At 46.0% G+C, this 26,787-nt stretch overlaps 1 protein-coding gene across 2 annotated transcripts in view; it reads right to left on the bottom strand.

The window, feature by feature from the left end:
• The window catches only part of LOC138510274 (guanine deaminase-like), a 616,035-nt gene that overhangs the window by 370,464 nt on the left and 218,784 nt on the right, over positions 1-26,787 (bottom strand). For both annotated transcript variants that reach the window (XM_069625806.1, XM_069625807.1), the window contains exon 5: positions 19,823-19,928. In XM_069625806.1, coding sequence (XP_069481907.1) covers positions 19,823-19,928 — 106 coding nt within the window. The remainder of the gene's footprint in view (positions 1-19,822; positions 19,929-26,787) is intronic.

Below are 26,787 nucleotides of genomic sequence, written 5' to 3'. Positions count from 1 at the left end.
TTAAGGATAGTTGTGTTGTATAACTCTACTAGTTCAGTAGGGTTGGTCATGGCGGGTGAGAAGTCGATGATGGGTTGGAGTAACGGGAGGAGTTTCTCTAGTGTGATATTTTTGTTGTTTCTTGTGAGTGTGGGTGGGGCATTGGATGAAGGCCTTGGTGTATGAGTCCCTTTGTTGATGGTGAAGGTAATAAGGTGGTGATCAGTCCAAGCGCATGGAGTGTTGGAGAGGATGGTAGTGTTGCAGTTGAGGTCAGCTATCCAGTCAAGGATGCGGCCTTTGTTGTGTGTGGGTTGTGTGATATGGTGGGTGAGTCCTAATTCTGAAATTGTGTTGGCGACAGTGTGAGCTTTGTCATCTTTCTCATCATTGAGACCTAGATTAAAGTCTCCTAGGATGAGTAGTCGAGAGTTAGGTTTGATATTGTCAGAGAGTAAAAGGGCTATGTCGTCATTAAAGGATAGTATAGGGCCTGGCGGTCTGTAAATGAGGTGGATGGTGATAGTGCTTGTGTGCGTTGTGTATAGTTTGAGGGTGAGTAGTTCCGCTGATGGCAGTGAATTTTGTATGTGTCTTATGTTGATGGAGCTTTTTGCAATAATGGCTACTCCACCACCTTTAGCTGTTTGTCTGTCTGCACGGTAGATGGTATAGTCATTGGGTATAGCAAGTGATAGAGAGGGGCCAGACGCTGGGTGGAGCCAGGTCTCTGTAATAGCTATGAAGTCGAGATCATTGAAGGAAATAATGTCGGCTATGTCTAGGGCATGGGCGACTACGGATCTCGCATTGATGAGTGCACCTTTGATGGTTTCGGTGGTGATGCATGATTTTTTGATGTGGGTGCGGGGGGAGGGTGCGTTCAGGCCGTGTGATATCTGGTCTGACGGAAGTGTAGGGCGTGTGCAGGGAGGGGCAGATTTGGTTAAGGTTATATTTTGTTTGTTGCCTAGATTGAGGAAGGATACGGGTGTGTGTGTTCTGGATCTGAGTCGGGTGAGTCTCGATAAGCCTGAGCAGGGATAGGATTTGCTGGTAGTGAGGTTCGTGATAGTGGATTGGCCGATGGGAGTAGTTTGTGATGCTTCTTGGGGGCTGGAGGTGTCTGCTGTGCGATGAGAGTCGATGGAGGAGGTAGGCTGGAAGGGGTTGATGTTGGGTAGGAAGGGGGTGGGGCAGGGTATGGGATAATGTCTGGGGCAGGCTAGTCTGCTGAGGCCATTGGGGTGTAAGCGAAAGTGTGGCCCTGTACAAGGGGTGTCATGGGGGACCAGGCAGAATGGGAACATAATGAGGAAGGGCCAGGTTATCATATCTGAGTTTAGAGGGAACTGGCGCACAAAATCATCAGAGAGAAGCTAGTACGCAATGTTAGTGCACAATGGTGCTGCAGTGAGGGTACTAACGCAGAGAATCAGAGAAATGCTAGTACACAGTGCTAATACACAGTGCTAATACACAGTGCTAATACACAGTGTACTCTAAGCGACCCTAAGGCACAACACAATGTCACAGTGGTCTCTAAGCGACCCTAAGGCACAACACAATGTCACAGTGGTCTCTAAGCGACCATAAGGCACAGCACAATGTCACAGTGGTCTCTAAGCGACCATAAGGCACAATTGTATTCTGTATTGGGTGTTCCAATACAGAATACATGTGTCACAGGATGCACCTGTGCCCGTGCGTTTCATGACAGTGAAGGGGTGACAATCTGAACATACATGCCAGGACAATTTGACATTGCAGCATTGAGTAGGCATGTAAAAGGGTGTAACATGGCTCAGAAGCGGATGGGTGCAGTGCAGAACATGTGTACGTTAACAACTATCTACATCAACATGTACGTTATGATGTCAAACAATAAACAGGCAGTGTAAGGGCAAGTTCAGCCATCACATGCAATGTGCCTGCAATGGGTTGCATGGCCACAGGCAACCCCTCACTCCCTCGGTGAAAATGCAGCGAGGCATTGCATGGCAATGAAAGGTTGACCAGAGAACTGTGTATTGGCAGACAGTGTTGAGTAGCGTCAATTGCATCAACTGAGTCAACTGACACCACATCAGATGAGAATGGGACAGTAAGCAGGACACATGATGAACCCTCAGTAGTACACACATTTGTGCAGAAGACACTACACCAGTTGAACAGAGTCAGGGGGCCTGAAACAGGAGGAGGCCTGTGTCCCACACAGACTATGACACCCTAAACATGTGCGTGATGCAGGACTGAGCCAGAGTGAGCATGGAATGGATGATCAAATGCCATTAAATGTATGTCATCCTGGACACGTACTACATGATCATCCTGCCAAGGACACATAGGGGCATGCATGGAATGCACATGGAGCATGAATGGGCACTCATGTCGCCGGGGAGCATCTGCCATCTGCACAGTCCGAGTGAGACACCCTGCATCAAGGACAAAGTATGTACCCTACAGTATGTGTCTGGCAGGTTGGCAGGGGGAAGTGTGCATGTACACAGGAGCATGGAACAGGCTATTGCAGTAGTCCAACATGTTACCCACCAGTGCCATGGTGAAATTGGAGTGCAGGGGGGTGGAGGGGCAAGGGAGAATGCCCGTGTGGAGTACCCGCATGCTGGCAGAACACACATGCACGTCAGTCATGCAATGATATACCCCGAGTGCTGAGTGGAAAGGCACCCAAGGCTACATGCAGAAGGGCCAGTGAGCTGGAACATGGACGGGAGGGGCAGCCGGGTGACTAGCATGTGAGTAGGGTGCAAGTCTGGTGATGAGGACAGTCCCTGTCTGCTCTACATGTCCCGCAGGCAGTACAGCAGGCACGCATTAGTGAAGCATTGCATGACTCGCACATGAGAACCATGTACACATATCATGTAGAGGCAGTCAAGTATAACACATCACCCAAGCAAACCACACATAGGCTGGACAAACACACAACAACACTCCCCGGACGGGCCATCAAAATCCAGCATCTCTCCCACTCCTTTGGCTAATTGTGCCGGAATGAACTCTGCAGCAAACACCTCGTGCGGAGTGCATTTTTCCTCCTCAGGTGCTGGCCCACTGCCAGTCACCTGAGTCATGGCATAATTGGAGGCACGCTTTAGCTTAGCACAGCGTCGGAGGTCATCCCAACGCTTTTTGCACTCCTGAGCTGTGCGGACCTCATGTCCGAATGTACTAACACCCTCCGCAATATGCTTCCAGTGGCCCCAACGCTGGGCAGGCGTAGTGTGACGATTTGGGCCCACTAGCATATCACGGTCGTGTTCCGACACGTAGCACACAAGGAGGTCCAGTTCCTGCTTGCCGAAAGGCTTCTTCCTCGACGTGCCGGAGGCCAGAGCCGTGTCTAGGGTCCCAGCCTCTTCTGCAGGAGCAACCTTCCTCCTCTTGGTCAGTGGTCCGGACCCTGACTGGCAAATGCCGCCCTGATTAGTAGGAGCAGTGGCGCTGGTGGCAGGTGGAACTAAGACGGAAGCTTTGACTTGCATCAGTGGCTGCTGGGTGCTCTTGACTGGACCCAGCGCAGCAACAGCCGCTATGCCAAGGTCTTTGACCGAGACTGTCCTTACTGGCAGACTCACAGCCAGGGTGGTGTCAGCTGAATCTTTCCATGCAGTTGACAACACCTGGCTGCTCTGGGCTGCAGATGACAACACTGCCCTATGGACATGTGCTTCGGTCAGAGCAGCCCTGTGTGCACTTTGCTTGTGTCTCCTGACCACCTGAAAATCTGCCAGGGAATCGTCAGGTGCCAACGCATCATGCGCTGGCCGACCCTGAGCCTGGATGGTGTTTGCCACAGCTGCACCTGCAGCTACCACTACCATTGGGCCCGTGGCAAGAGCTACATCTCTCGGAGCCGCAGGGGGTGGTGGCATGACTGCACCAACACATGGCAGAACATCCTGCCGAAGTGGCGCACCCCTGCCTCTTCCACCTCTGCAGCCATCCTGGGAACCCTGGACTCCCCCTACTCCCTGGTCACCCCAGCCACGACCCTGACCATGCCCACCATGTGGAGGACATCCAGCTGATGCGCCCCTCACCTTTCATGGCCTCCCAACCATGGCACAGATGTAGTAGTGCCAATGGGAAGTGTACACAACAATTGTCCTGGGCAATTGGGGTGAAGGGGGTGACGTACTAAATGTAAACAGCACCCCTGTGCACCTGCAAGGCTGTATGTGAACCGGTGAGAAAACGCAACGCTCAGGCACCCCAAAACGGCAGTCAAACTGTACACGCAACCCCGGTAGCTCATGTGTGTGGAATTAACCTCCCGCAGTACGCAGTGACAACCAGGAACACAAAAAAACGCACAGGCGTGGGACACACAGGCTACTATCACCTCGAAAACTGGTAAGTGATACACATGGGGACCCGCAGTGAGAAAAATAGCGTGCGCGACTCACCGTTTGACAGAAAAAACACACGTAGGTAAGACCCCCACCAAAAGAAGAGATACGAGGGAAATGCCTGCATGCGTCACGTCACCTACGCACTTAGGTTCTTTCCTCAAATTACACGCATTCACACGCAGACGTGGTGTTTTTGCACGTGCAGATTCACTATGCACCTGTACCGAGGGAAATGCCAGTGCACATCACGCCACTTACACGCTTATGCGCTAAGGCCCCTTCCTCGAATTACACACTGACGTGCTGTTTTTTCACGTGCCAATTCACTCTGCATCAAGCTGGCCACGCGTCAACACATGGAAGACCAGACAGAAGACGACGCTCCTGCCCAGAAGGCAATTTTCCTGCCCCCCGAGCCGCCTCCCACAAGCCATCTGCTGCTGCCTGCCTGCCTGCTGGCCACATGCCCTGCTATTTGGTGCCTGCACATCATGCTGCAACCACCCCTGCTGGAACAGTAGACTCCCGACTGCAGTTCCATTGCTCCACAGCCCAGCACCAGGACCCAGTTGCCCACCCACACCTGCCTCGGGGTTGCCATGTCGGGCCATTCTCCATCTGGGATCACTGACGACCCACCTGCAGGGAGGCAGAGGGCTGCCAGCTTCACTGCAGGAGAAGTTGGCATCCTGGTGGAGCAAGTCCTGGTGCATTATGATGCCCTCTTCGGACGAGGACGCGCCGACAAGGATGGACAGAAGAGGATCTGGATGGACATGGTGGGTGCCACCAACGCGGAGGGGGTGGCAACCCGTGATCTGAAACACATCCATAAGCTCTGGGAGGACTTCAGGTCCAGGACCCTCAGGAATGCCTGGCGCCTGTGGGCGCAGCAGATGCAGTGGGGTGCCAGGTCCGCCTTATCAATGACCAGATTAGGGTCCTGGAATGCATTCACCCAGCGCTTCACCTCCAAGTCCTCGAGAGGCAGACCCATCTGGAGTCGAGCGGTAAGTGTCCATGCATGCTCATTGGACGCAGTGCATGTTGAGGTGTGCCAGGTGTGTGCGGCTTGGACATATGTTTGAAATGGCCCATGTATGGATGTTTATGTGCAGGGACATGACCATGCTGCATGTGAGTCCAGTCATTTGTGATGGACATCAATGGTGTATGTGTTCCAAAGCATGATGCACAACTGCATGTGGAGATGCTCACATGTTAGCATTTCTGTGTATGTACTATGCCATGGTTGCAGTGTGACACATGGATGCTGGTTCCACCTTCATGTACGTGCACAGCGTACATGTACGTGTGTGTGTTTGACATGTGTGCAACTGTGATATGCCATGGATGCATGTGACACAGACATGTAGGTAGCCAATTGGCAGATGTGACATAGTTGCAGATGATTGCACTGTGACAGATGGTGAAGATGTACAGATGCATGTGTGTCTGGTGGAATGTGTGCATGTGTTCGGCACACCCTATGTTGCTTGTGACGTCATGCCAACCTTCGGATGTTCATGTCCTTGTGTGTTTATGGATGCTGCTGCCTGCTGCATGATTCCTGTTATTTTGGGCATGTGTGTTGTTTCAAATGATATGAGTGTTGGGGAGTGTGATGCCATCTGTGAAGTTTGACACTGCCACTCATGTGCAACTGTCATGTGTGTTTCAGACCTTTGTACAGTGCCCTGATGCCTGTGTTCTGTCTCTCCCTGTCTGCAGCATCGATTGATGAAGAGGGCGGAAGACGATGCTGTGGAACACAGCAGCAGGGATCCCACCGCCAGCCGGAGATGCAAGGCCCAGCTTCCCTCCCAGGTACTGATATGGAGTGAGGAGTCAGATGCCGCGTCCATGGCTGCAGCTGCCGAGGGAAGGTCCAAGAGGCGGAGGTTGGAGGTGGACTCCTTGGCAGCAGTAGGGGCAGCAGAGCCCCCACAGTGGCCTACGGAGGAAGATTGCACGTAGTCATCCAGGTTGGTGGGGGGTTTGGTTGAGGCACGGGGCCTGGAAGGGGGATTCCACTGGTAACAGTGGTGCAGTCCAGGGGCAGGGACAGGAGGCAGCACAGGCCACCACAGAGGGGCCTGTGTGTAATCCTGTCCCGATCTGCATGTGACTGCATCATCCGGCACCAGCAGGGATGCCTCCGTCCAGACCTGTTTTCAGGGAGGGGATGCGCAAACACCAACTGGCCTTCCTCTCCCTGCGGACGTGGCAATCTGTAACCGGATTCAGCCTGTCCTAGCTGGTGTGGCGTTGTGCCAACGTGGTATTTCGGATGACGTGCAGGGTTCTCGTCTGGACAATGCAGGTCATTTCGAATACCTGTTTGGCCGCGTCGACCTACTAGGACAGGTCGTCGGCACTGGGTTCATCTGTGTGCTGGATCTTCCTGCGACCCTCTCCTCAACTGAACCCCCTATGCACCAGTCGTCCTCCGTGCCATCTTCCCGCCCAAGTATCACCTGGGCCCCCTGTGGAGCTGCCCCTGAGCCAGCAGTCAGGCTGGTAGAGGACACATCCATGCCACAGTTGGGAGTCAGAGGTCCAGCAGGGGTGGCCACCCTACCAACTGGACCCCAGCAAATGGAGGACATGCAGGCATCGACAAGCAAGGCACGTGCACGGCAGCAGCAGGCTCTGGATGGGAGCGATCATGGCTCAGGGCCATCAACATCCCAGGGGCAGGCATCGGCCGACGAGCAGGAGGACCCAGGATTGGGAGTGTCTTCCGTGTGGCAGCGGTTGGCCCAGCAGATAGATGCCGAGTGGCGGCGGGAGCGGAGAGGACACGGATCAGGATGGTCATGGCAGAGAACTCCATGAACCGGGCTTTGAGGCGGGCTGAGTGCCTCGAGGCAACTGGCAGGGAGTTGGAGGAGGACATAGCTGTATCTCTGCGAGACCTCAAGGCCAGGGAACAGGCCCGCCTCCGGAACATCGAAGCGGAGTCCGATGATGCCCTGGCCTGGGACATCAATAAGTGAGCCGTCGGACTAGCCCGCCGCCTATGAATATAGTTATTTAGGTTTAGGTTTCATTTGTGTTTTTATATGATTTGGAGTACATGGACTTTGCTCCACTTTTTGTACATAGTTGTGTTTTACATAGGCTTTTTTGTAGGTTTCATTTTGTTTTGGGATCATGGACCCTTCTGACTTTCATTGTAAATAGTACCAGATATGTACATACTTTCTTTATTACGTCATCCCATGGAGCAATGGTTTTTTATGCTTTTGATTTTTTGTTTTCTTTCTATGGACTTTGGCGATGGACCACTTTCCAGTTTTCATCTTGTGGATTTTTGTTTTTCATTGGCTTTTACTTTCTTTTTAGTATTGCATTAATTATTTCTTCATTTGCATGTGTGGTTTTCATTATGTCATTTTGTTTTCTTTTTAATACATTTCATATATCTTCATTATTTGTGTGGTCTACTCTCATTGGTTTCGTGCATGTCGCTATGTGCATTGCTTCAGTCATGTGTTGCCACGGTGTGGCTCTGTTGGACATTTATTTATGGGCCTGCTGGTTCTTTTCAGACTCTCATGGCATGGCTAATTTAGTAGGAAGTGGGTGCAGTGGATGGTTGCGTGTGTGTACTGGGGGAGGGGGGATTTGGGATGGCGTTAGGGCCATGGGTCTGTATTGTTACCATGTGGTGTTTGGTGGGACATATGTCGGGGCCTGCTGGCAGATTGCCGTCAATGGGGGTGGTGTGGGGGGACATGTGTCGGGGCCTGCTGGCAGGTTGCCGTCAATGGGGGTGGGGTGGGGGACATGAGTCTGGGCCTGCTGGCAGGTTGCCGTCAATGGGTGTGGGGTGGTGGGACATGAGTCGGGGCCTGCTGGCAGGTTGCCGTCACTGGGGGTGGTGTGGGGGGACATGAGTCTGGGCCTGCTGGCAGGTTGCCGTCAGTGGGGATGGGGCGGGGGGACATCAGTCGGGGCCTGCTGGCAGGTTGCCGTCACTGAGGATGGTGTGGGGGGACATGTGTCAGGGCCTGCTGGCAGGGTGCCTTCAATGGGGGTGGCATGGGGGGACATGAGTCGGGGCCTGCTGGCAGATTGGCATCAATGGGGGTGGTGTGGAGGACATGAGTCGGGGCCTGCTGGCAGGTTGCCATCAATGGGGATGGGCTGCCTGTGGGGCATGACAAGGGGTTGTAGGAGTGTCCCCTGTGGTGTGGGCTGCCTGCAGGACATGGGGAGGGGCTGTAGGGGTGTGCCCTGTGGTGTGGGCTGCCTGCGGGGCATAGGGGAGGGGGGGAGGGCACACCCGGGAGGGCCCACACTGCCAAATCGCGTGTCAAACTCCCTGTGCACCCCTCGGAATACGCGTACCCGCTCGCACCAGGTCAATCGCATGTAAAACTCCCCGCGCACCCCTCAGAATACACGTACCCTGCTCGCGGCAGGCCACTCGCGTGTAAAACTCCCTGCGCACCCCCGGAATACAAGTACCCCGATCGCGCCAGGCCAATCGCATGTGAAACTCCCCGCGCACCCGCGGAATATGCATACCCCGCTCGCGCCAGCCCATTCGCATGTGAAACTCCTCATGCACCCCTCGGAATAAGCGTACCCCGCTCACGCCAGCCCATTCCCGTGTGAATTTCCTTGTGCACCCCTCGGAATCCGCGTCCCCGCTCACGCCAGGCCAATCGTGTGTAAAACTCCCTGTGCACCCCCGGAATATGCGTACCTGGCTCGCACCAGGCCAATCGCATGTGAAACTCCCAGCGCACCCCCGGAATACGTGTAACCCGCCCGCGCCAGACCATTCAACCCTGGACATGCTCCACGGACAGCCCATCCACCCTCCCCAAGCCCCGCAGGCAGCACATCCACCCTACCCATGCCCAGCAGGCAGCCCATCCACCCTCCTCATGCCCCGTAGGCAGCCCATCCACCCTGACCATGCCCCGCAGGCAGCCCAACCACCCTGACCATGCCCTGCAGGCAGCCCATCCACCCTCCCCATTCCCCGCAGGCAGCCCATCCATCCTGATCATGCCCCGAAGGCAACCCATCCACCCTCCCCATGCCCTGCAGGCAGCCCATCCACCCTGGCCATACCCTGCAGGCAGCCCATCCACCCTCCCCATGCCCCGCAGGCAGCCCATCCACCCTGACCATGCCCCGCAGGCAGCCCATCCACCCTCCCCATGCCCTGCAGGCAGCCCATCCACCCTGACCATGCCCCGCAGGCAGCCCATCCACCCTCCCCATGCCCTGCAGGCAGCCCATCCACCCTGCCCATGCCCCGCAGGCAGCCCATCCACCCTCCCCATTCCCCGCAGGCAGCCCATCCACCCTGACCATGCCCTGCAGCCAGCCAACAACACAGGTGGGACTTTTTCCACGCAATTTTCCTGACGCAAGTGGGATACACATATACCGAGGGGGGCGCGGGGAGTTTTACATGCGATTGGCCAGGCGCGAGCAGGTTACGTGTATTCTGAGGGGTGTGCGGGGAGTATTACACGCGATGGGCCTGGCGCGAGCAGACGTGGATCAGACTTAGACCAGCATTAAGGGATATAGTTTTAGTAAGTGTACAATATCTAGCCCATTTCTCTTCGTCGATGGGCATATTCACGTCTTTCTCCCATTTTTCTTTAATGTTGTTTAACATAAGGGTGTGTGTCTGGGTCAATGCATACAGTTTGTAGATTCCAAGACCCTTCCCTGATATAGCTAATTGTAAACATGGATACAAAGGAGGTTCATCAGGGAAGAGTGGCCATCGTTAATTAAACGCGGATCTCATTCGGTAATATTGGAGTGCTCTGAGCGGTCCCCCCACCAACCGTATTTATAAAGTCCTCTAGGGTCACGAATTTCCCACTGGGGAACATGTCCCTCATCTTAATTTCTTTGTGAGGATTCCAGGTTTTCTGGAGGTTAACATCGAACGATGGAGGGATGCCAGGGAGGTTCAAGAGGGGAACGTCTGGATCATAGTGCGTCACTATCTTTAGTTTTTTATATATCGCAACCCAAGCTCGGACCGTGCAACTGTTGCAGAGAAATGTTGTTACCATGGAACGGAGCTTCCCGAAGAAGGCCCTGCCATCGGTGCCCTCACTTTTAAACGCATGCAGTGCGTTTAACATATAGGTATGTTAACGAAGAGGTAGAGTAATTTAGGGAGCACAACCATTTTAAGGATTGCAACCCGACCGTGCAAGGAGATGGGAAGTTGGGCCCACATCAAAAATTTAGTATTAAGCAATTGTAGTCTATGTTTGTGATTGTCTGGGTACACAGTGTGCCTATCTCTAGTGACTAGTACACCCAGGTATCGGATATGTTGAGCTGACCATTTAAATCCACAAGTTGGCAGCGGGCATGTACTAGCTGGGGTTAATGGGAATATCTCGGATTTGGCATTGTATATTTTATAGCCTGAATATTCAGCGAAATCGTGTATATCTGCCATAATGGGTGTCAAGTTCGTTTCAGGTTCCTGGATATATAGGAGAGTATCATCTACGTATAATGAGATTAATTGAATTGAGCCTTTCATTTTTATCCCCTTGTCTGCGTATTTCAATCTGACAAACGCCGCCATAGGTTTGATGGTTAGGGCGAACAAAATGGGTGAGAACGGACAGCCTTGTCTGGTACCCCTACCCAATAGGAACAATTCAGAAATAGCGCGGTTGGTTAGGACTCTGGCTTCTGACGCTGTGTACAGTAGTTTGATGTTACCTAATAAAGTTTGGACCAATTTTAAATGCCTCCAGCACTGCGAGAAGGTAAACCCAGGAAACTGAATCAAATGCCTTTTCGGCATCAAGGAAGACAGCTACCACACGTTTATCAGGGTTTATGTGGGCCATTAGTCTGAACAGTCTCCGTAGGTACAAGGCAGTGGATCTTGTAGGGATAAACCCTCATTGATCGGGGTGGAACAGGGTCGGCATGTTTGGCAGTAACTTACTCGCCAGTACTGTCACGAGTATTTTGGCATCTGCATTGATCAACAATAAGTATCTATAAAATGACATGTCCTGAGGGGGACGTCAGGGCTTTGGTAATACAGTGATTATGGCTCCTCTCATTGTCTAGGGTAGTATATTCCATTCTAATGCTTCCTCCCATGTTTTTAATACTATTGGAAGTAATTCTGACCGGAATTCCTTACAAAATTCAGTCCCTAGACCGTCCGAACCTGGTGCCTTTCTGGACGACATGTCTTAATCACTTTGGTGATTTCTTCACCGGTAATCGGTTGATCGATAGCTAGTTTAGTTTCTAATGGGAGTTTCAGGAGTTCAAGAGTATTGAGGTAGTTCTCTATTTCTAAAGTTGATGTTTTATCTCGATTTGCATATAGCTCCTGATAAAATTTTGTGAGTTTCCTGTTTATTTCTTCCTCCCTCGTTACAACCCCTCCATTTATCGTTCGGATGCTTGCGATTGGGTTCTGTTGCTTTTCAGTTCTAATCAAGTTGGCCAGTGATTTCCCGGCCTTGTTACCCTCCCAATATCTACGCGCCCGAGCAGGGGCTGCAATATAACGTATCTCCCTTTACTCATCATTCTTTTATCTTGACTTATCGTAAATTACTTGCACAAGAATGTATTGCAAATGTAATTTTATGCTGGAAAATTTTATGTTGAAATTGTGTATTTCCTTTTAACTGTGCTAAAAGATTTTTCTTTAAATAAACTAGTCCACAATAAAAAAAACACTGACAATCATATAGAACGTACACCAAATATACTACGCCTTGCCTCAGCACAGCATAACACACCCCATGGGCTGTATGAAGACAAAGATTCCGAATTTATTTCTTTTCCAACCATTTTTTGTGGTTTCCAAAGCCAGATAATAATGAAACAGAAATACCTGTACACTACAGTACTATATGCAAATGGGAACTATGAAGCTCTTATAGAAGAGTAGAAAATTCAGTAACAAAAATATTTTTTTGTTAATTACAAAAATACAAAATGTATAATACAGGGCGCCTGGCTATGTCCTGATATGCCCAGGGGGGTAATTAGTAACAAAGAAAAAATCAGGATGGGAGATCAAAACAGCAAGATTTGTGGATTAATTTATTTAATCTCAAAATGGTAACATAGTGGTAGGTATTGCTTAATTTTAAGCAAACAGACAACGGACAGATTTTACAATTTAACAGTTGGGGGTACTACTGCATAACAACCTCTTACATATTGAGGGTATTTGCCTCATATTCATGCAAAATCTGTAAAGTACAATTCGACATTACAATATAAACCAGAGTGATTGCTGCCCAGGACTACTGATGGTCCATCGGTGTCATAAAACAAAACACAATGACAAATGTAAATGAAAAAGTGGGACAAGGCATTGTGTCCCAGATCGACACTGTAGTGTTTTGGCCCTTTGTAGCTGTAGATGGGAGCTAGTTGATGGCGTGGCCTTCTTCAGGATAGGGGTGAAGAGTAACACTGTCTGTGAGGTATCTGTTCGATTAAAAAGGCTGTTATGATGGATTGTGATCTCTGTGAAGTGCTTGTTTATAATTTAAATTACTTATTAGTGGCTGGTTAATGCCAACAAGTACACTAAAGAGTGAATTTGTATGGAGTTTACCGTCAAAGGAACGATGCAGTGGTAAAGCTATTGCAGAGTCTCCTTCAGTGTAGTATGATGGAGACTGGTGGGGCCATGTAGGAAATACACTGCTCTGTAGGTCAGAGTGGTGGTCACTCTGCAAGTTCTGGGTCCAATTGGATTGGCCAGGGTGTGGCTGTGCCTGTTAATGGCGTATTAGGTCCACAATTCTAGGGAAAAAAACGGATAAATGGAGTATGATCCGTATTGTCCAGTAAAGAGCATTAAACTGGGTGCCGAGTGGTGGAATGCAAAGAGTGGAGCAAAAGCATACGACCATCACTAGTTATAGAGAGACAGGTGAGGAGGTATAAGTGTCTATAGTCCTATAATGGGTGCAGAATAGTGGACTGCACACGTTGATAAGGAATACTTCTGATCTATACTCTGGAGTCAGTTACACGTGAGAAGGTGTCAGTGCATGGGATCAAAGAACATTAGGTAGTGTTATGCATGGATCAAGGCAGGTGCTGGAGGCCGTGTGCGTACTGATGTAGTAGGCGCATTTTCAGGTGACAAGGTTCTCTAGTCGACCAGCACGGTGCGCTGTCCATAATGACTGTGAATGCACATTGAGGGCACCCGCACCAAGGTAAAAACCAAAAAGGGTGGTGTGCGCGCTCGATCTCAGCGTGTGAGGTAAAATCATGGGTCTAGCACTGCATGCGTTTAAAAGTGAGGGCCCCGATGGCCCTATCCAACGAGAAACTAACTTGGATAGACTGCAATGAATCGCTGACTCGCTGGATGAGTAACACTGTGCACTGTGTAGCACCGAGAGTAAATCATTCGAGGTGGCCCTTCCTTGACCCTAAGCAACCAATGGTGGTGCGCCAAGTGGGCCAATTTGGAGGGGGGTGTGGTGCTGGAATGAAAGTGAAAGTGCTTTTGATAGGTCCCATGGACATAGCGTCTATCCAACACTGCCTAATGTACTTTGATCCCACGCACGGACACCTTCTCACATGACATTAATGAGAAACCATTTCTTTTTACTTGGGAGCAACAATGCAATATGATACAAGATCCAGTAACATGTGCAAGACAGTTTGACTATCAAGTATGACAGTTCTTCGAAACCATTCCATTAAGCAAAAAAAACCTTATAGGCATGATTATTGAATACTTTTTTCCTGTTGAATTTCCACAAAGAGGGTCTCCACATATACATGCATTAATTTGGATAGAAAATGAAGCCCAAATAGACAAAGCAACTCCCAACGAAATAACCACTTTTATTGGCACTTACATCACATGCTCAACCATATTACCAGAATATTTTCAATCATTGATTTTATTACAAAAATATTCACATACAAAAAGCTGTAGGCAAAAACATAAGAGTACATGTATATTTCATATTCCAAAATATCCTATGCCAAAAACGATCATAGTTTACCCATTGCCAGAAAAGGAACAAAATACATGTACTATTAATCTTATTACAAAAAACATTAGCATCGATCGCACCCAAAAACACAACTTTTGAACAATTCCTTTCTATTACCCATCTCTCTATTAATGATTACATTTATACAATACAATCAACAACACACAAAAACTTTCTTTTTAAAATGCTATCAAAAAGAATGTTATGTTAATAATTACAACACTAACATACTTTTAGCATGGCAAGCTAACATTGACATACAATACATAATTGATCCTTTTGCATGTGCAATGGATATTATCTCTTACATAATAAATCATAAAGAGGAATTAGCAAGTTATTACAACAAGCAGGAAAGGAAGTTCACCATCATTCTAACGTTAAGGAACAACTACGACACATTGGCAACACATTTTTAAAATCCACAGAAATAAGTGCACAAGAAGTGTTTTTAACTTTACAAATGCCTATTTGCAAATATACCCATTCAATTGTGTTTATGAATACTAGTCCATTAGATAAAAGAAATAACTTTTTTAATGAAAAACATAGACACCATCAATGTATTGCCTAATAACTCAACAAATATTCAATGTTTACAGCTCAGATCAAAAGTCAATCAAAAAGAAACTGCTGACTAACAAAACATACAAAAAAAGAATAAACAAAATAATTATCCGCTAGTGCACATTTTACAAAATAAGTGACTCTGAAAACTAATATCGCAAACTATTAATGCTATATTATCCATGGATAAATGAGGAAAACATTATTAACAACAAAAATACGTTTTATGAACAATACTTAAATGTGCAAAAATGAGTGTCCAACAAACATAATCAATATAGTAAAAACTATGAAATAAATACCATAGGAGACACTATGTATGAGGACATTATCAGACAGCCGTTGTACCCACCCATTGATACACAAACAATGCTAACAGAAACATTAACAGAAGAGGACCATATCAATGATTTCTCATTTGATTTAGGGTTAAGTATAATCAATCAGGAAGAAAGTATAGTAAATCATCAAATATATAACCAACAATTTACTAATATCATGTCAACTTTAACCATTGAACAGCTAGCATTGATATACCATCATTTAAACTGGTTAAAAGCAAAAACCATACCATGCTACACATTTTGTACAGGAAAAGCTGGAGATGACAAAAGCATTTTAATAAATTCATTATTTCAAACATTGATACATTACGGTAATGTAAAAGCAGGGGAAAATCCTGATACCATACATGTGATACTTGCTGAACCAACTGGAAAAGCTGCTTACAACATGAATGGACACACTTTGCACAGCTTACTAAAATTCAGGTATGCCAACATTTCATATATAAACCACTTTCAGATGAGTAACGAACAATATTATAAATCAAATTAATGCATTTAAAAGGATTAATGATTGATGAAATGTCACTGGTAGGAAGCAATATGTCTAATTTCATTAATAATAGTTTACAAGAAATAAAATCATCCAATTTACGACTTAGAGGAATATCAACATTAGCAATTGGAGACTTATTTCAACTGAAGCCAGTAGTTGATAGATACATTTTTAAAAACATAAAATACAACTATGGCCCCTTAGTAACAGATTTATGGCAAACACAAGTTAAGTTTTATGAACTCATTAAAATAATACAACAGGAAAATAACCACCACTTTGCAGGACTGTTCAACAGGCTACGTAAAGGAAATCACACTCAAATTGACATCAACAAAATTATGCAAAGAGAAACAGAACCACATGCCACTTTAGCAATCAAAATACCATATATAATGACAATAAACAAAGAAGTAAACACTAGTAACACATTAGTAACAATTAGGTATTACAGCTACAGAGTAAGATAAAACCTATATATATCAACACAGCACCCAACACATCATTGCTGATATTTCTGAATTACACAAAAAAAATACATTTATAGACAACTTAACAACAGATCAAACAAAAACAATGGGACTAACATTACAGTAAAATGACATTACTCCGCTATGACCTCACATGTAATGTATTAGTTGCAGATGGCTTAACCAGTGGTGCTTTTGGAATTATCCAACACATACAACAAATAACATCCCATATTTGATATGAATCAAACTTGACAATCCCAACACAGGAAGAATATTGCATAAAGACAACACACATTTATATTTCGAAAATATTTCACCTCAATGAACACCAATACAACAAATCACACATCAATTCCAGTATACCAAAAAATACTATACTATAACACGAAAACAATTTCCATTGCGACAAGCATCTGCAAGAAGAATACATATAACTCAAGGTCACACTTAAGAACCACTTAATATACACTTTGGACACCTAGAAATACATCACTTACATTATGTTTCACAAAGTAGAGATAAAACTCTAACAAATTTATATATTAAACATTTCAACCCAAAAAATATAATTGTCCATCCATAGGTCATACAAGAAATGACAAGAATGCAAACACAATTCACATTACAGCTTAATTTACCACAAATACATATTACATACCAATACTTAACTAAACTTATTTGTCACAATATATGTTCCCTACAATCACATTTTCATTCAATGATTTCAGATTCAAACTATACATATTCAGGCATTATTTGCTTACTTGAAACCTAGTCAAAAAACAAAAACAATAAACAAGTTAACAATACCAACACACACAGAGGTTTTCTATGATAAGTTTAACAATTGCAAAACAAAACACGGAATGGCTCTTTACTTAAGAAAAAGCATTACAATCAATCCAACATGTAAAAATATTGACAACATTGATATTGTTACATGTACACCTCAGACACCAGATGATACACTAACTATACTAGTATATAAACCTCCTAAAACACATCTACAATCACTACTCTCGTCAATAAAACTAATAACAGAACAAAAAAATCATAAATACATTATAATGGGAGACGTTAACATAAACATTGGAGAACTGAACACAAACTATTGCATTACAACACTTTATGATAAACACATTATTATGCAAGCCACTAGTAACAACATGTACTACTGATTACTTATCAATATTAGACCACATATATACAAATATTGCACTAAAAATGACGGGACTTTATAATCACACTGCAGTGATCACAAAGCAATATGGATAGCTTTACCAATAAATAAAATGTTGAAAAAACATATCAAGAGCAACATTAAAGTACAACATGAAATACTACTTAAATTAACTTTAACCTATAGTCAACTAAAAAACCATAAATTACTACATTAAAAATAAAAATTAACTTTACTGAGATGTTGGTGGTGGGCCCCCCTACTGCTACTGGCTTTTGTACACCCCTGTTTTGGCTTCTCTCTCTTGGACCTTTCCCTATCCCGGTTGCTTTGGTAAAGGATAGTGAGGTTAAGATCTATGCCACCATCTACGCTGATAAGCAGGTTGGTTTGGTATGTCAACAAGGCAATGTTCGGCTGAAAATCTTGAGGAAGGTCATTCCCTACACACTGCTACAGTTCAGGGCTCCAGTGGTGGCGTCTTTGGTGCTTTTCCGCCCTGGATTATTGAAATGCCCTGAACCTCCGGCAGCCTGCCTATTTTATCAGGTGTCTTCAGGTTCTTCAGAACTCATCGGCAATGGTGCCCACTTCTGCTCCTCGTTTTTCTCATGCTACTCCCATTCTTAAACATCTGCAGTGGCTCCCAGTCCACAAGCAAATTGTGTTCAAGTCCATCTGTTTGGTCCACCGTAATGCGGTACTCCTGGTGGGAACACTGCAACACCGCATAATGAGGCTTTAGGTGTTTGATCTGCCCTTCACCAGTCATGTCCTGTTCCAGCCGGCTTGATGATTATTTTTATAATTAAAGAAATGCCATATGCTACCATGAGGTGCTACCAGGTTAACACACCGCAACATTTTGCAAAGGGACAGGCTTGATACCTGCATTGCATTTATTGTTTACTTGTGTGCACAGTGGTTCCGTTGTCCGGATGAACAGCTTAAGGGATAAGTGCTCACCTCTGTTGGCATGCTTGCACTTCACAAGTTGGAATTCTGGCAGGCTCTCAAAGTGCTTCATGCTTTTTTTGAGTCAGGTAAGTTGAGCATAATTCAATTGGATAATAATAGCTGAAATACTACGGCATCTGGAATCAGGGGTAATCCAGCACCAATAGTTACTTACAAAATCTTGTATTATTGTTACTAACTCACCAGCTGTCATAATAAACCTCCAGCCTCTTTCTCCTGCTGTTTTTGTTTCCATTCTGGACGGCAGGGGCTTGGACTGTGGATAACCACACACAGAATTCAAATGTGATGGGATCCATCTCATCTTCCGTACATCTGCCAGAATGTGTGCCAATTCACGCTACCTCCTATTTGTGTATATTGTCACTTCATAAAAGCGATATATTACTTTCTGTTCTTCTTGAAAAAGCTCTGCATGATGAAATAATGACTCCAGAACTCACCATATTAGATTCATGAAGATATTTTTGTATTTTATGATGATTATAAGAGAATTATTTACAATTCTGATTGTTAAGCACTAAAATATCAATTAGTATATACAAGTGTTGTATGGAGCACACAGTAGCATTCCTTAAACATGTGCCCACAAATACCAAACACAAATACCAACTGTAGCCAAAATAGGCGCCCAATATATTTGGTTCCTGTAACATGCACTAATCAGCAAGACCCAAAAGAATACAGTTGTTATTCCCTAAGTGCTGACGAGTTCTGTCCTTGTGTGGTGCCACCGTGTTTTCTCTCTGGCAGTAAATTAAGTGATGTGAGCTATTCTTATACTGCCTTGTACAATTGCTGTGTTGAATCTGTGTTGGGTCTGGGTTTACTCTGAGCTGTATGTGCTGGCTTTTGACTGAGAAACTCTGTGGCTGCTGTGGCTTGTGACAGCCTTTGCAAATGTTGCATTTTATGCCATGTGGCACATGCCGTTCCATCTCTCTGGTGAAGACTGTGACTATCTCCTTTTATATGAACTTGTATGTCTCTCTGGTCCATGTGTAAAAGTGCACACTTTTCTCTGCCATCTAGTGGCAAAAGTGTGAACTTCAACGATTGTTCACACACATCCTAAGGCTATTTTACAATGGACATAACTCTATTGTATTCCTCCTCAAGTCCAGGGATTCAAAGCAAAGGGAGGGTTGAGGGGCTCAGTCAACGTAACTGGTGTACTGAGCCCATGAACCATGGCATTGGCCTGTTCTTAAGGCAAGCCCATGGCTACTGGGGAAATTGAACTGCCCGGTTCAACACCCACACCACCAAGCCCCTATCAAACAATATATTTCAGCATCTCCCGAGTATAACTGACCAATCCATCCATTCCTTTAGACATGGAATAGTCAATGTTTTCCATTCTCCAATCTCTAAATCAAATATGTTAATTGACATGCAAGATGTTACCTTTTGGTTTCTATAAGACATGTGCTTGTGTCTTCCTTGTATTCTGGATACATTTCATTCTTATCCATGCACACTTTGCCTACAAATGCACGTTGCCCAAAGTGATCTGAAAATAGTGGAAAAGAAAATTAGATCACTACTTTCTCTTATTACATTCCTGTTTAACAACGTAAACACATTACTGTCATAGTACATGCAACTGCATCATACATTCTCCCTAGAAGATATGGGTGATCCTTCTCTCTCTCTGTCTCTTTCTCTCTCTCTGTCTCTGGCTCGAGCTCTCTCTCGCTCTCTTCTCCCTCTTTCTCTCTCGGTTTCTCTGTCTCCTTTTTTCTCTTTCTCTCTCTCCTTTTCTCTCTCTTTCTCTGTCACTCTGTCTCTATCTCTCTCGCTCTCTTCCCCCTCTCTCGCTTTCTATCACTCTCTTTGTCTCTCTCCCTTTCTCTGTCTTCATCTCTCTCTCTCTCCTCTTCCCTCTCTCCCTCTCTGTCTCTCTCTTCCTCTCTCTGTCTCTCACTCTCTTCCTCATTCTCTGTTTTGCTTATGACAAGCCTCCACAAACAGGCCCCCTGTATCCGTATAGCCAGGGTTGTGGCGGCAGCCTTCTACACACGTGGCTGTAGAGTCACACTTCAAATGATGGGCCTTAATGGAGATCAGCACCTAAAATGCATTTTTGCATTCCCACCACTATTTTTGTTGTGGAAATATTTGTTTTTTTAAAGATGCTTGTGGTGCGGAGCGTTTACATTCCAAGAGCTTGGGAGTACACAGGGGTCTAGGCCTAGGGCGAGGTGTCAATGAGGGAGCACATTCTTTTATCAACAGGGAGGCTTTTGTACATGCACTTTACACAGCACAGGGCTGTCCACCAAACGCAGTTTGCTTGGGGGTCAAACATATGCAGCTTTTCAAATTTGTCTTTAGGCCTTTTACCAAATTTGGTTAATATTCTGTACTTCTACGCACAGCAGGCATTCAAAAGTAGAGAACTTGCATTTTGATTTAGGCCTAAATTAAAGCCACCCTTGACAAGCATACATCCTGCTTCCCTTGTCCTTGCACGTTTTCTGGGAACATGGGCCCTCTGCAAGGAGATTTGCTCCTTTGCCTAAAGAACACGGCACAGTGATTGGACAATTGGACTGTTATATGATAGACGCCACAGTATTCAGTATTTCAGGTAGTGCTTCTATAGAGACAAATTGAGTAATCCAATAACATAATTATGGATTTGTAAAATGGTGATGCAAATCTACCCTTTTTCTGGACTTAAAATGTATGTATGTTCTACTTACCATTGCAGTAAGAAATTAGGAGGGAGATGAAATTGGTAGAGATTACTTTGCTATGTTTCACTTGTGCTAGCATGTGGCATAGTTCTTTCGAAGGGCATTGTACCGTTTGGGTGAATGGTTTTTCCCCATTTATTGAACAAATGTTACTCCTAGATACTAGCACACCTATATCAGACACCACTCAGCCTGCTCCTTTCATTCACTTGTGAATCCTTGATAGGGCCATCTCAAGACCCAGTTGATAGAACACAGCCAATTGTAATACTCATGAATGCCAACCTTGCTTGCCCTTTAAATCAAGGCCTTGTATAGAAGGTGTGCCTTGCAACTAACTGCCCATGACTGCCTGACTCATTTGACAGAGATCACTGTAACAGTGGTGCCTCTCTCAAGAAGAAAAAAAAGAAGGAGAACAAGAAGGAGGGCACCCAGACCATTGCAGTAAATTCACGATGCAACAGGCCACTGTGACAAAGTCTCAGGCTGGAAGCGAGTGGATGTGATTAGGGTGACTCTGAGGGTCAGGGGGAGTTACCCACTCCATGACGCAGACCCCAGAGGAGGTATGTAGAGGATCCCCCAGGTCCACAACCTCATCCCTATACTTTCCTGTCAGACCACTCTTACTATTAGGGAATCTCTATGGCTGCTTGGGAAGCAAAAGTGTAGCGGTACAACTCCAAGAATCCAGGCACTAGCCCACTCAAACATGCATTCTTCAATGAGTTGCCTGGAACCCATGGAGAAACCTGGTTGTCAGGGAGCCAAAGGTTTCAAGGCACATCTTGGAGGTAAACTACAGTACCACTCATACCCAAGTGCAGGATCCTATGACTATCAGAGCCTTGTTAGACACAATGTACTAAAGATATTCTGACTAGAAGAGGCAGCAGCCTTCCGAAAAGGATTGAAGGAGTGTGGGCTGAAATGTTTATTGAAACAAATGTACATGCTGCGGCTTGAGTGGCACATTTCCTCACCATTTTTTCTAACAAATCTGATGCTGTTGATATAAAAGAAGTTATGATAAGGAAAATTCCTAGTTCACAAAGGCAATCAGGTTACAGTACAATTAAATTCACCTATGAAGACATCATAAAGGCAACAAAACACAGAAATCCAATAAGTCCCCATCGCCGTATTTTCTACCATCGAACCTACACCACTCCAACATAGATCTGTGGGCCCCAATACTATTTAACCTGTTCAATGCCATCTCACAGACACTTGTTGCCCCCCAAACCTGGCATTGTTTGATCATTATTCCTATATACAAGGGCCTATATCATCCCCTAGTCCGTATTGCCCGATTGCATTGTCTGTGGGTTGTCCTATTGAGGATACACAGATAGTCTGTTCCCTGTGAAGGGGTTGTTCCCCACCATCGTAAACCCTCCCACTTGTCGTACTGGTACTGTCGCCATTGTGTCCATGGGCTCTTGCGTGTCGTCGTCCTGTAGTTGTGATAGCTGCTGGGTGTTTCCCCTAATCTGTGGTGACTGTAAATACCATGGTACCGGTGCTGCCATTTGTGGTGCATGCCTGTGCATGTACCTGTGGCTGTGCTGGTGCCTGTGTTTGTGTGTGTGCTTGTGGCATCTGCTGATATGTATGCTGCACTTGGCCCTGTGGTTGCTGGTTCGGTGCATAATAATCTTCCTGGCCCCCTAGATACAACTGCTGGCCTTGGTCTCCCCAATTCTGTTGAGCCCCTCAAAATTGCCATGCTCTTGAAATGTGTCCTAGCTGTCCACTTGTTCAGCACTGTGGTGGCTACCTCCCATGTCCTGGAAACCTCCCTGCCATCTCACCTGGGTTTTGCTGTAGCTGTTGTTCATAGCCCCAAAATCCTCCTGACAAACCCACCTTGGTTGTGGTGCATCTGTGGCCCGAAGCAACGTCCCCACGGGCAGGCCTCCCCTTCCCCGGAATCCATGTTGTGGGCTGCCCCACCCTATGAACCCTCCTCCCATGGGCGGTGCAAAGGGTTGTGGCTGCTGATATTGTGGCTGTGCTTGTGGGGTGCGGCTGGTTATTACTGCCCCTTCCATTGCATATTTTGATAGCTTCATCTGCCTTCATGTCTTCTGCTTTTTGTTTAACCTTCTCCTGCCACAATCTACAATGGTGCACTATTGTGAGTTGTATTTTCGGCCACCCCTTCGATTCTATCCCCACTTGTTTCTTCAAACTCTTCTGTACCAGCTCTGGTAATCCCTGTACTAAAATGTGGTGAAATATGGCTATAGTTTTCTCCCCAGGCTCTCGGGTTTCGAGGCACCAAAACTCTTGAATCTCCTGAACGTACCTTACGGGATCTTCGTCATCCCTCATGTTGCATGATGTAATTGCCCCAATGTCTGAAGTGTCCGGGTACTGGGTTTGTAGTGCTTGCTACACTGCTGCCCTGCATGTTGCAAATGGTGCCCCATCATGTTCTGTGTTCTTTGTCGTCAACCCTGGGAACCCCGCCCTCTTCCATACATCGTCAGCTGCGTCTCCTATTATTGATACTAAGAGCCCCTTTGCATCACCCACTGCCAGTCGGTGGCCCGCTGTCATCTTCTCCATCTCATTAATCCATTTCCCTGCTCCCGCCCTCAATGATGGTAACCTACACTTTACATGCTCCTTGTCAGTGTGCTTCCAAGGTATATACTGCGGTCTTGACCCCCCCCGTTCTAGTAGAGGCATCTGTGAATAAGCTGGCCTCTCTTCCGGTGTCCTTCAATACAGTATAATTTGTTGAAGCCCTCGCTCATCCTCAACGTCCGTGTATACGTCTACTGGTTCCAATATCGGTACCCTTTTGCTGTCATCATAAGCCCTAGACAATCATCCCTGTGAACATGGTAGTATGGTCTCCCCCTCCTACATCCTGGGAGATCTCTCAGTCTGTTAACATAGGTCCTGCAACCCCCGCCCACACACCCTAAACCAATTTCTCTCTAGTCCCACCCACCCTACCCCCACGCTACTCCCTCTATTCTCCCTCCCACCCACCTTACCTCTTTATCTACCCCTTCTCATCATTCCTCTAACACTCTGACTTTATTTCTTAGCCTCTTACTCTCACCCTTTCTTGCTCATATTTCCTCTTGCTCATCATCAATGGCACCCTATCAATGGATTCCTGCTTTGCTGTATTCCCCTTCTCATTCTCTTGCACACCTGCACCCCTTATCGCACCCTCCTTTAAAACTTTGCACACTCCTCCTTGCACCCTGGTGCCTATAAATGCAAAATGCAAAGAACAGTAGTAAAGGCCAAACTATTTGCTTTACCAATTTAATTTGTATCAGTGTGGCTCCCTCGTCTGATAATTGGTATCATAAAAGCTCATAATATCACAGCTGTAAGCTTAAATGCTCTCGACTGACTGCCCATGTCTGAAAGTATCAAGTTCAAGTCTCTCTGCATAGTCCACAAGGCTTTCTGGGGCCAAGGCCCATACTACCTACAACGCCCTCTTCCTAAATAGTCTCCATCCAGAGACCTCCACTTGTGCTGCTCCAACTCTCTGCGGGTGAACCGTTTTTCCAAACAGAGATTTTGGGGTAGATCCTTATCCTCTGCAGGTGCCTCCCTCTGGAACAGCCTACCTGCATACCTCTGGCCTTTTCTTCTCTCCTGCTCCCTCCCTCCTTCTCTTACCTCAATCTACTCAGTCAGCTGACTTGTCAGTCGCCTGGTGCACCTCCAGAGCCTCACAGGTCCCAGGCTCCCCCGACAGTCCTGCGCTTGCCTCCGGGCCTGTGCACTCTGCCTTGCGTAACTGCACTCTGAATACTTTCCAGGAGTGTGGCACCGACCTCTGCACATAACCCTGGCCCATGCTGGACTGGGCGCACTTGTCCCCTTCCCCTGCACTTCTGTCTACGCACTTGCACAACTTTGAATGTACTAGGCTGAGCAAGTTTATCTGTCCTGTCCTCCCCTATGCCCTCCCCAGCTGGTTATGCCTGCATGCATAGGTGCATTGACGACCAACCTTTTTTGTCTTGTTTTGTTATGTCTTGTCTTGTATGTTCCTCTCCTGTTCCTCTCCTGCTCCCCTCCACTTTTTTCTCCCACTCTTTGTCACACACTTATACTAGTAGAAATGCCCTGGCCTAGTATGCTAGTTTTTGCTGTTAGATCATTCACTTCACTTGTGTATAAGCGCTTTACAAATAAGCAATTACAATTACAAGAGAAAAGAACAAAACATGTTGGGCAAGTAAAGGGTTAATAGATCTTCCAGAAGATCTATTGATTATTGACAAGAATTGCACAGTTTAGGTGTTTTCAAATAGTGGGCAGAATTGAACACGGCGACACTGTTGTTGCACTTCGGCACTTTTTAACTGTTTGTTCCAATACGTGTTTTTTAATGCATAACTTTATTTTACATGGTTTTATATGTTTGTAACTGTACCTTCTTAGAAAACAGATGGGTGAACATGCATTCAATTAGCGATTATTAAATATTTCAAGCCAAGCAAGTGGTCTAATAAGTGTCTAACCCTACCCATACCAGCAGTCCAGGCGGGTTTCATATATCCTGAAATTAATGTAGTAGACATGTCTAGTTATTTCTGGCACATTTACCTTTAAGACACCCGAGTGAGTTCTTCTCTGAAAACACTCTCAGTGGTCTCTTCTGGAGTGGTGAATATGGTAGCGACACAACCCGGAATTTTTGTGTTGATTGTCAATCCCATGTCCCTTTGCTGATACCAGCCTAATATACACCCACCTTTGTCAGAGACATATACTTTAATGTTTGAGGTTTTATCTTTGCATTTTAAAATAGTATGAAACCCTCCTAACATTGTAATTCTCGATCCACCATACACACTCACCTTGATATGTGATGGCTTTGGACTGACATTAACAAATTTAGATTGCCATGTATCTCTGTTAATGATCGTATAGTCAGAGCTAGAGTCAATAAGCATTTTGACAGGGTTTTCATTAATCATAACTATGGAGTGTGAGTTTTCATCATTGCTACAACCAACGCTGCATACAGACCATGTGACGCCTGAGAAATCCTCTTCTGAGAAGCTTAATCCTCAGTTACCATTAATCTCTTTGACCCCCTTTTAGTTGGACTGTGACAATATTTGGTGAAATGTCCTTTTCTTCCACATTTCCCACACTGTGGATTGAGTGCAGATCAAGAGATATTGTTGGCCAGGTGTGAGGAGCTACCACACCTGAAGCATATCTTGATGGAAGAAGAGGGTTTGACACCAGGTTTTTTCTCTCCATCAGACTTGTTGGAAGTTTTCTTTTTTTTTTACACATGTTTTATGCTTGTGAGTAGAAACAGTGCAAATTGAGTCTTTGACCTCTTTAGTTTCCAGCTGTTTGACACATGCCATCATATCTTCAATTCTTTTAGCAATGTCTAAAACTTCTTCCAAAGAGGGATCCCCTTTTTCCCATATTTCCTTCCTTACTTTATGTTCTTTAACTTTAAGCATGATTCGTTCACGTAATCGCTCATCGTAAAATGAGCCAAAATTGCAAGTATTAAGCAGTGGATATGTTATCAGGGTAAGCACTGGTAATCTCAAGGGGATCACTTACTAAAGGTTCCAGAAGAGTAAACTGTTGCACCTATTTAAGAACAGTAAGCACAGTATCCCTATAAATCTAATAAATACAAGGGGAAGG

This window comes from Ambystoma mexicanum, chromosome 6p (assembly GCF_040938575.1).
Source record: "Ambystoma mexicanum isolate Mex_15411 chromosome 6p, UKY_AmexF1_1, whole genome shotgun sequence".
In the NCBI taxonomy this organism is placed as follows: domain Eukaryota; kingdom Metazoa; phylum Chordata; class Amphibia; order Caudata; family Ambystomatidae; genus Ambystoma; species Ambystoma mexicanum.
Note: the sequence above shows the minus strand (reverse complement) of the source record. Positions and strands in the feature narration are given on the sequence as shown.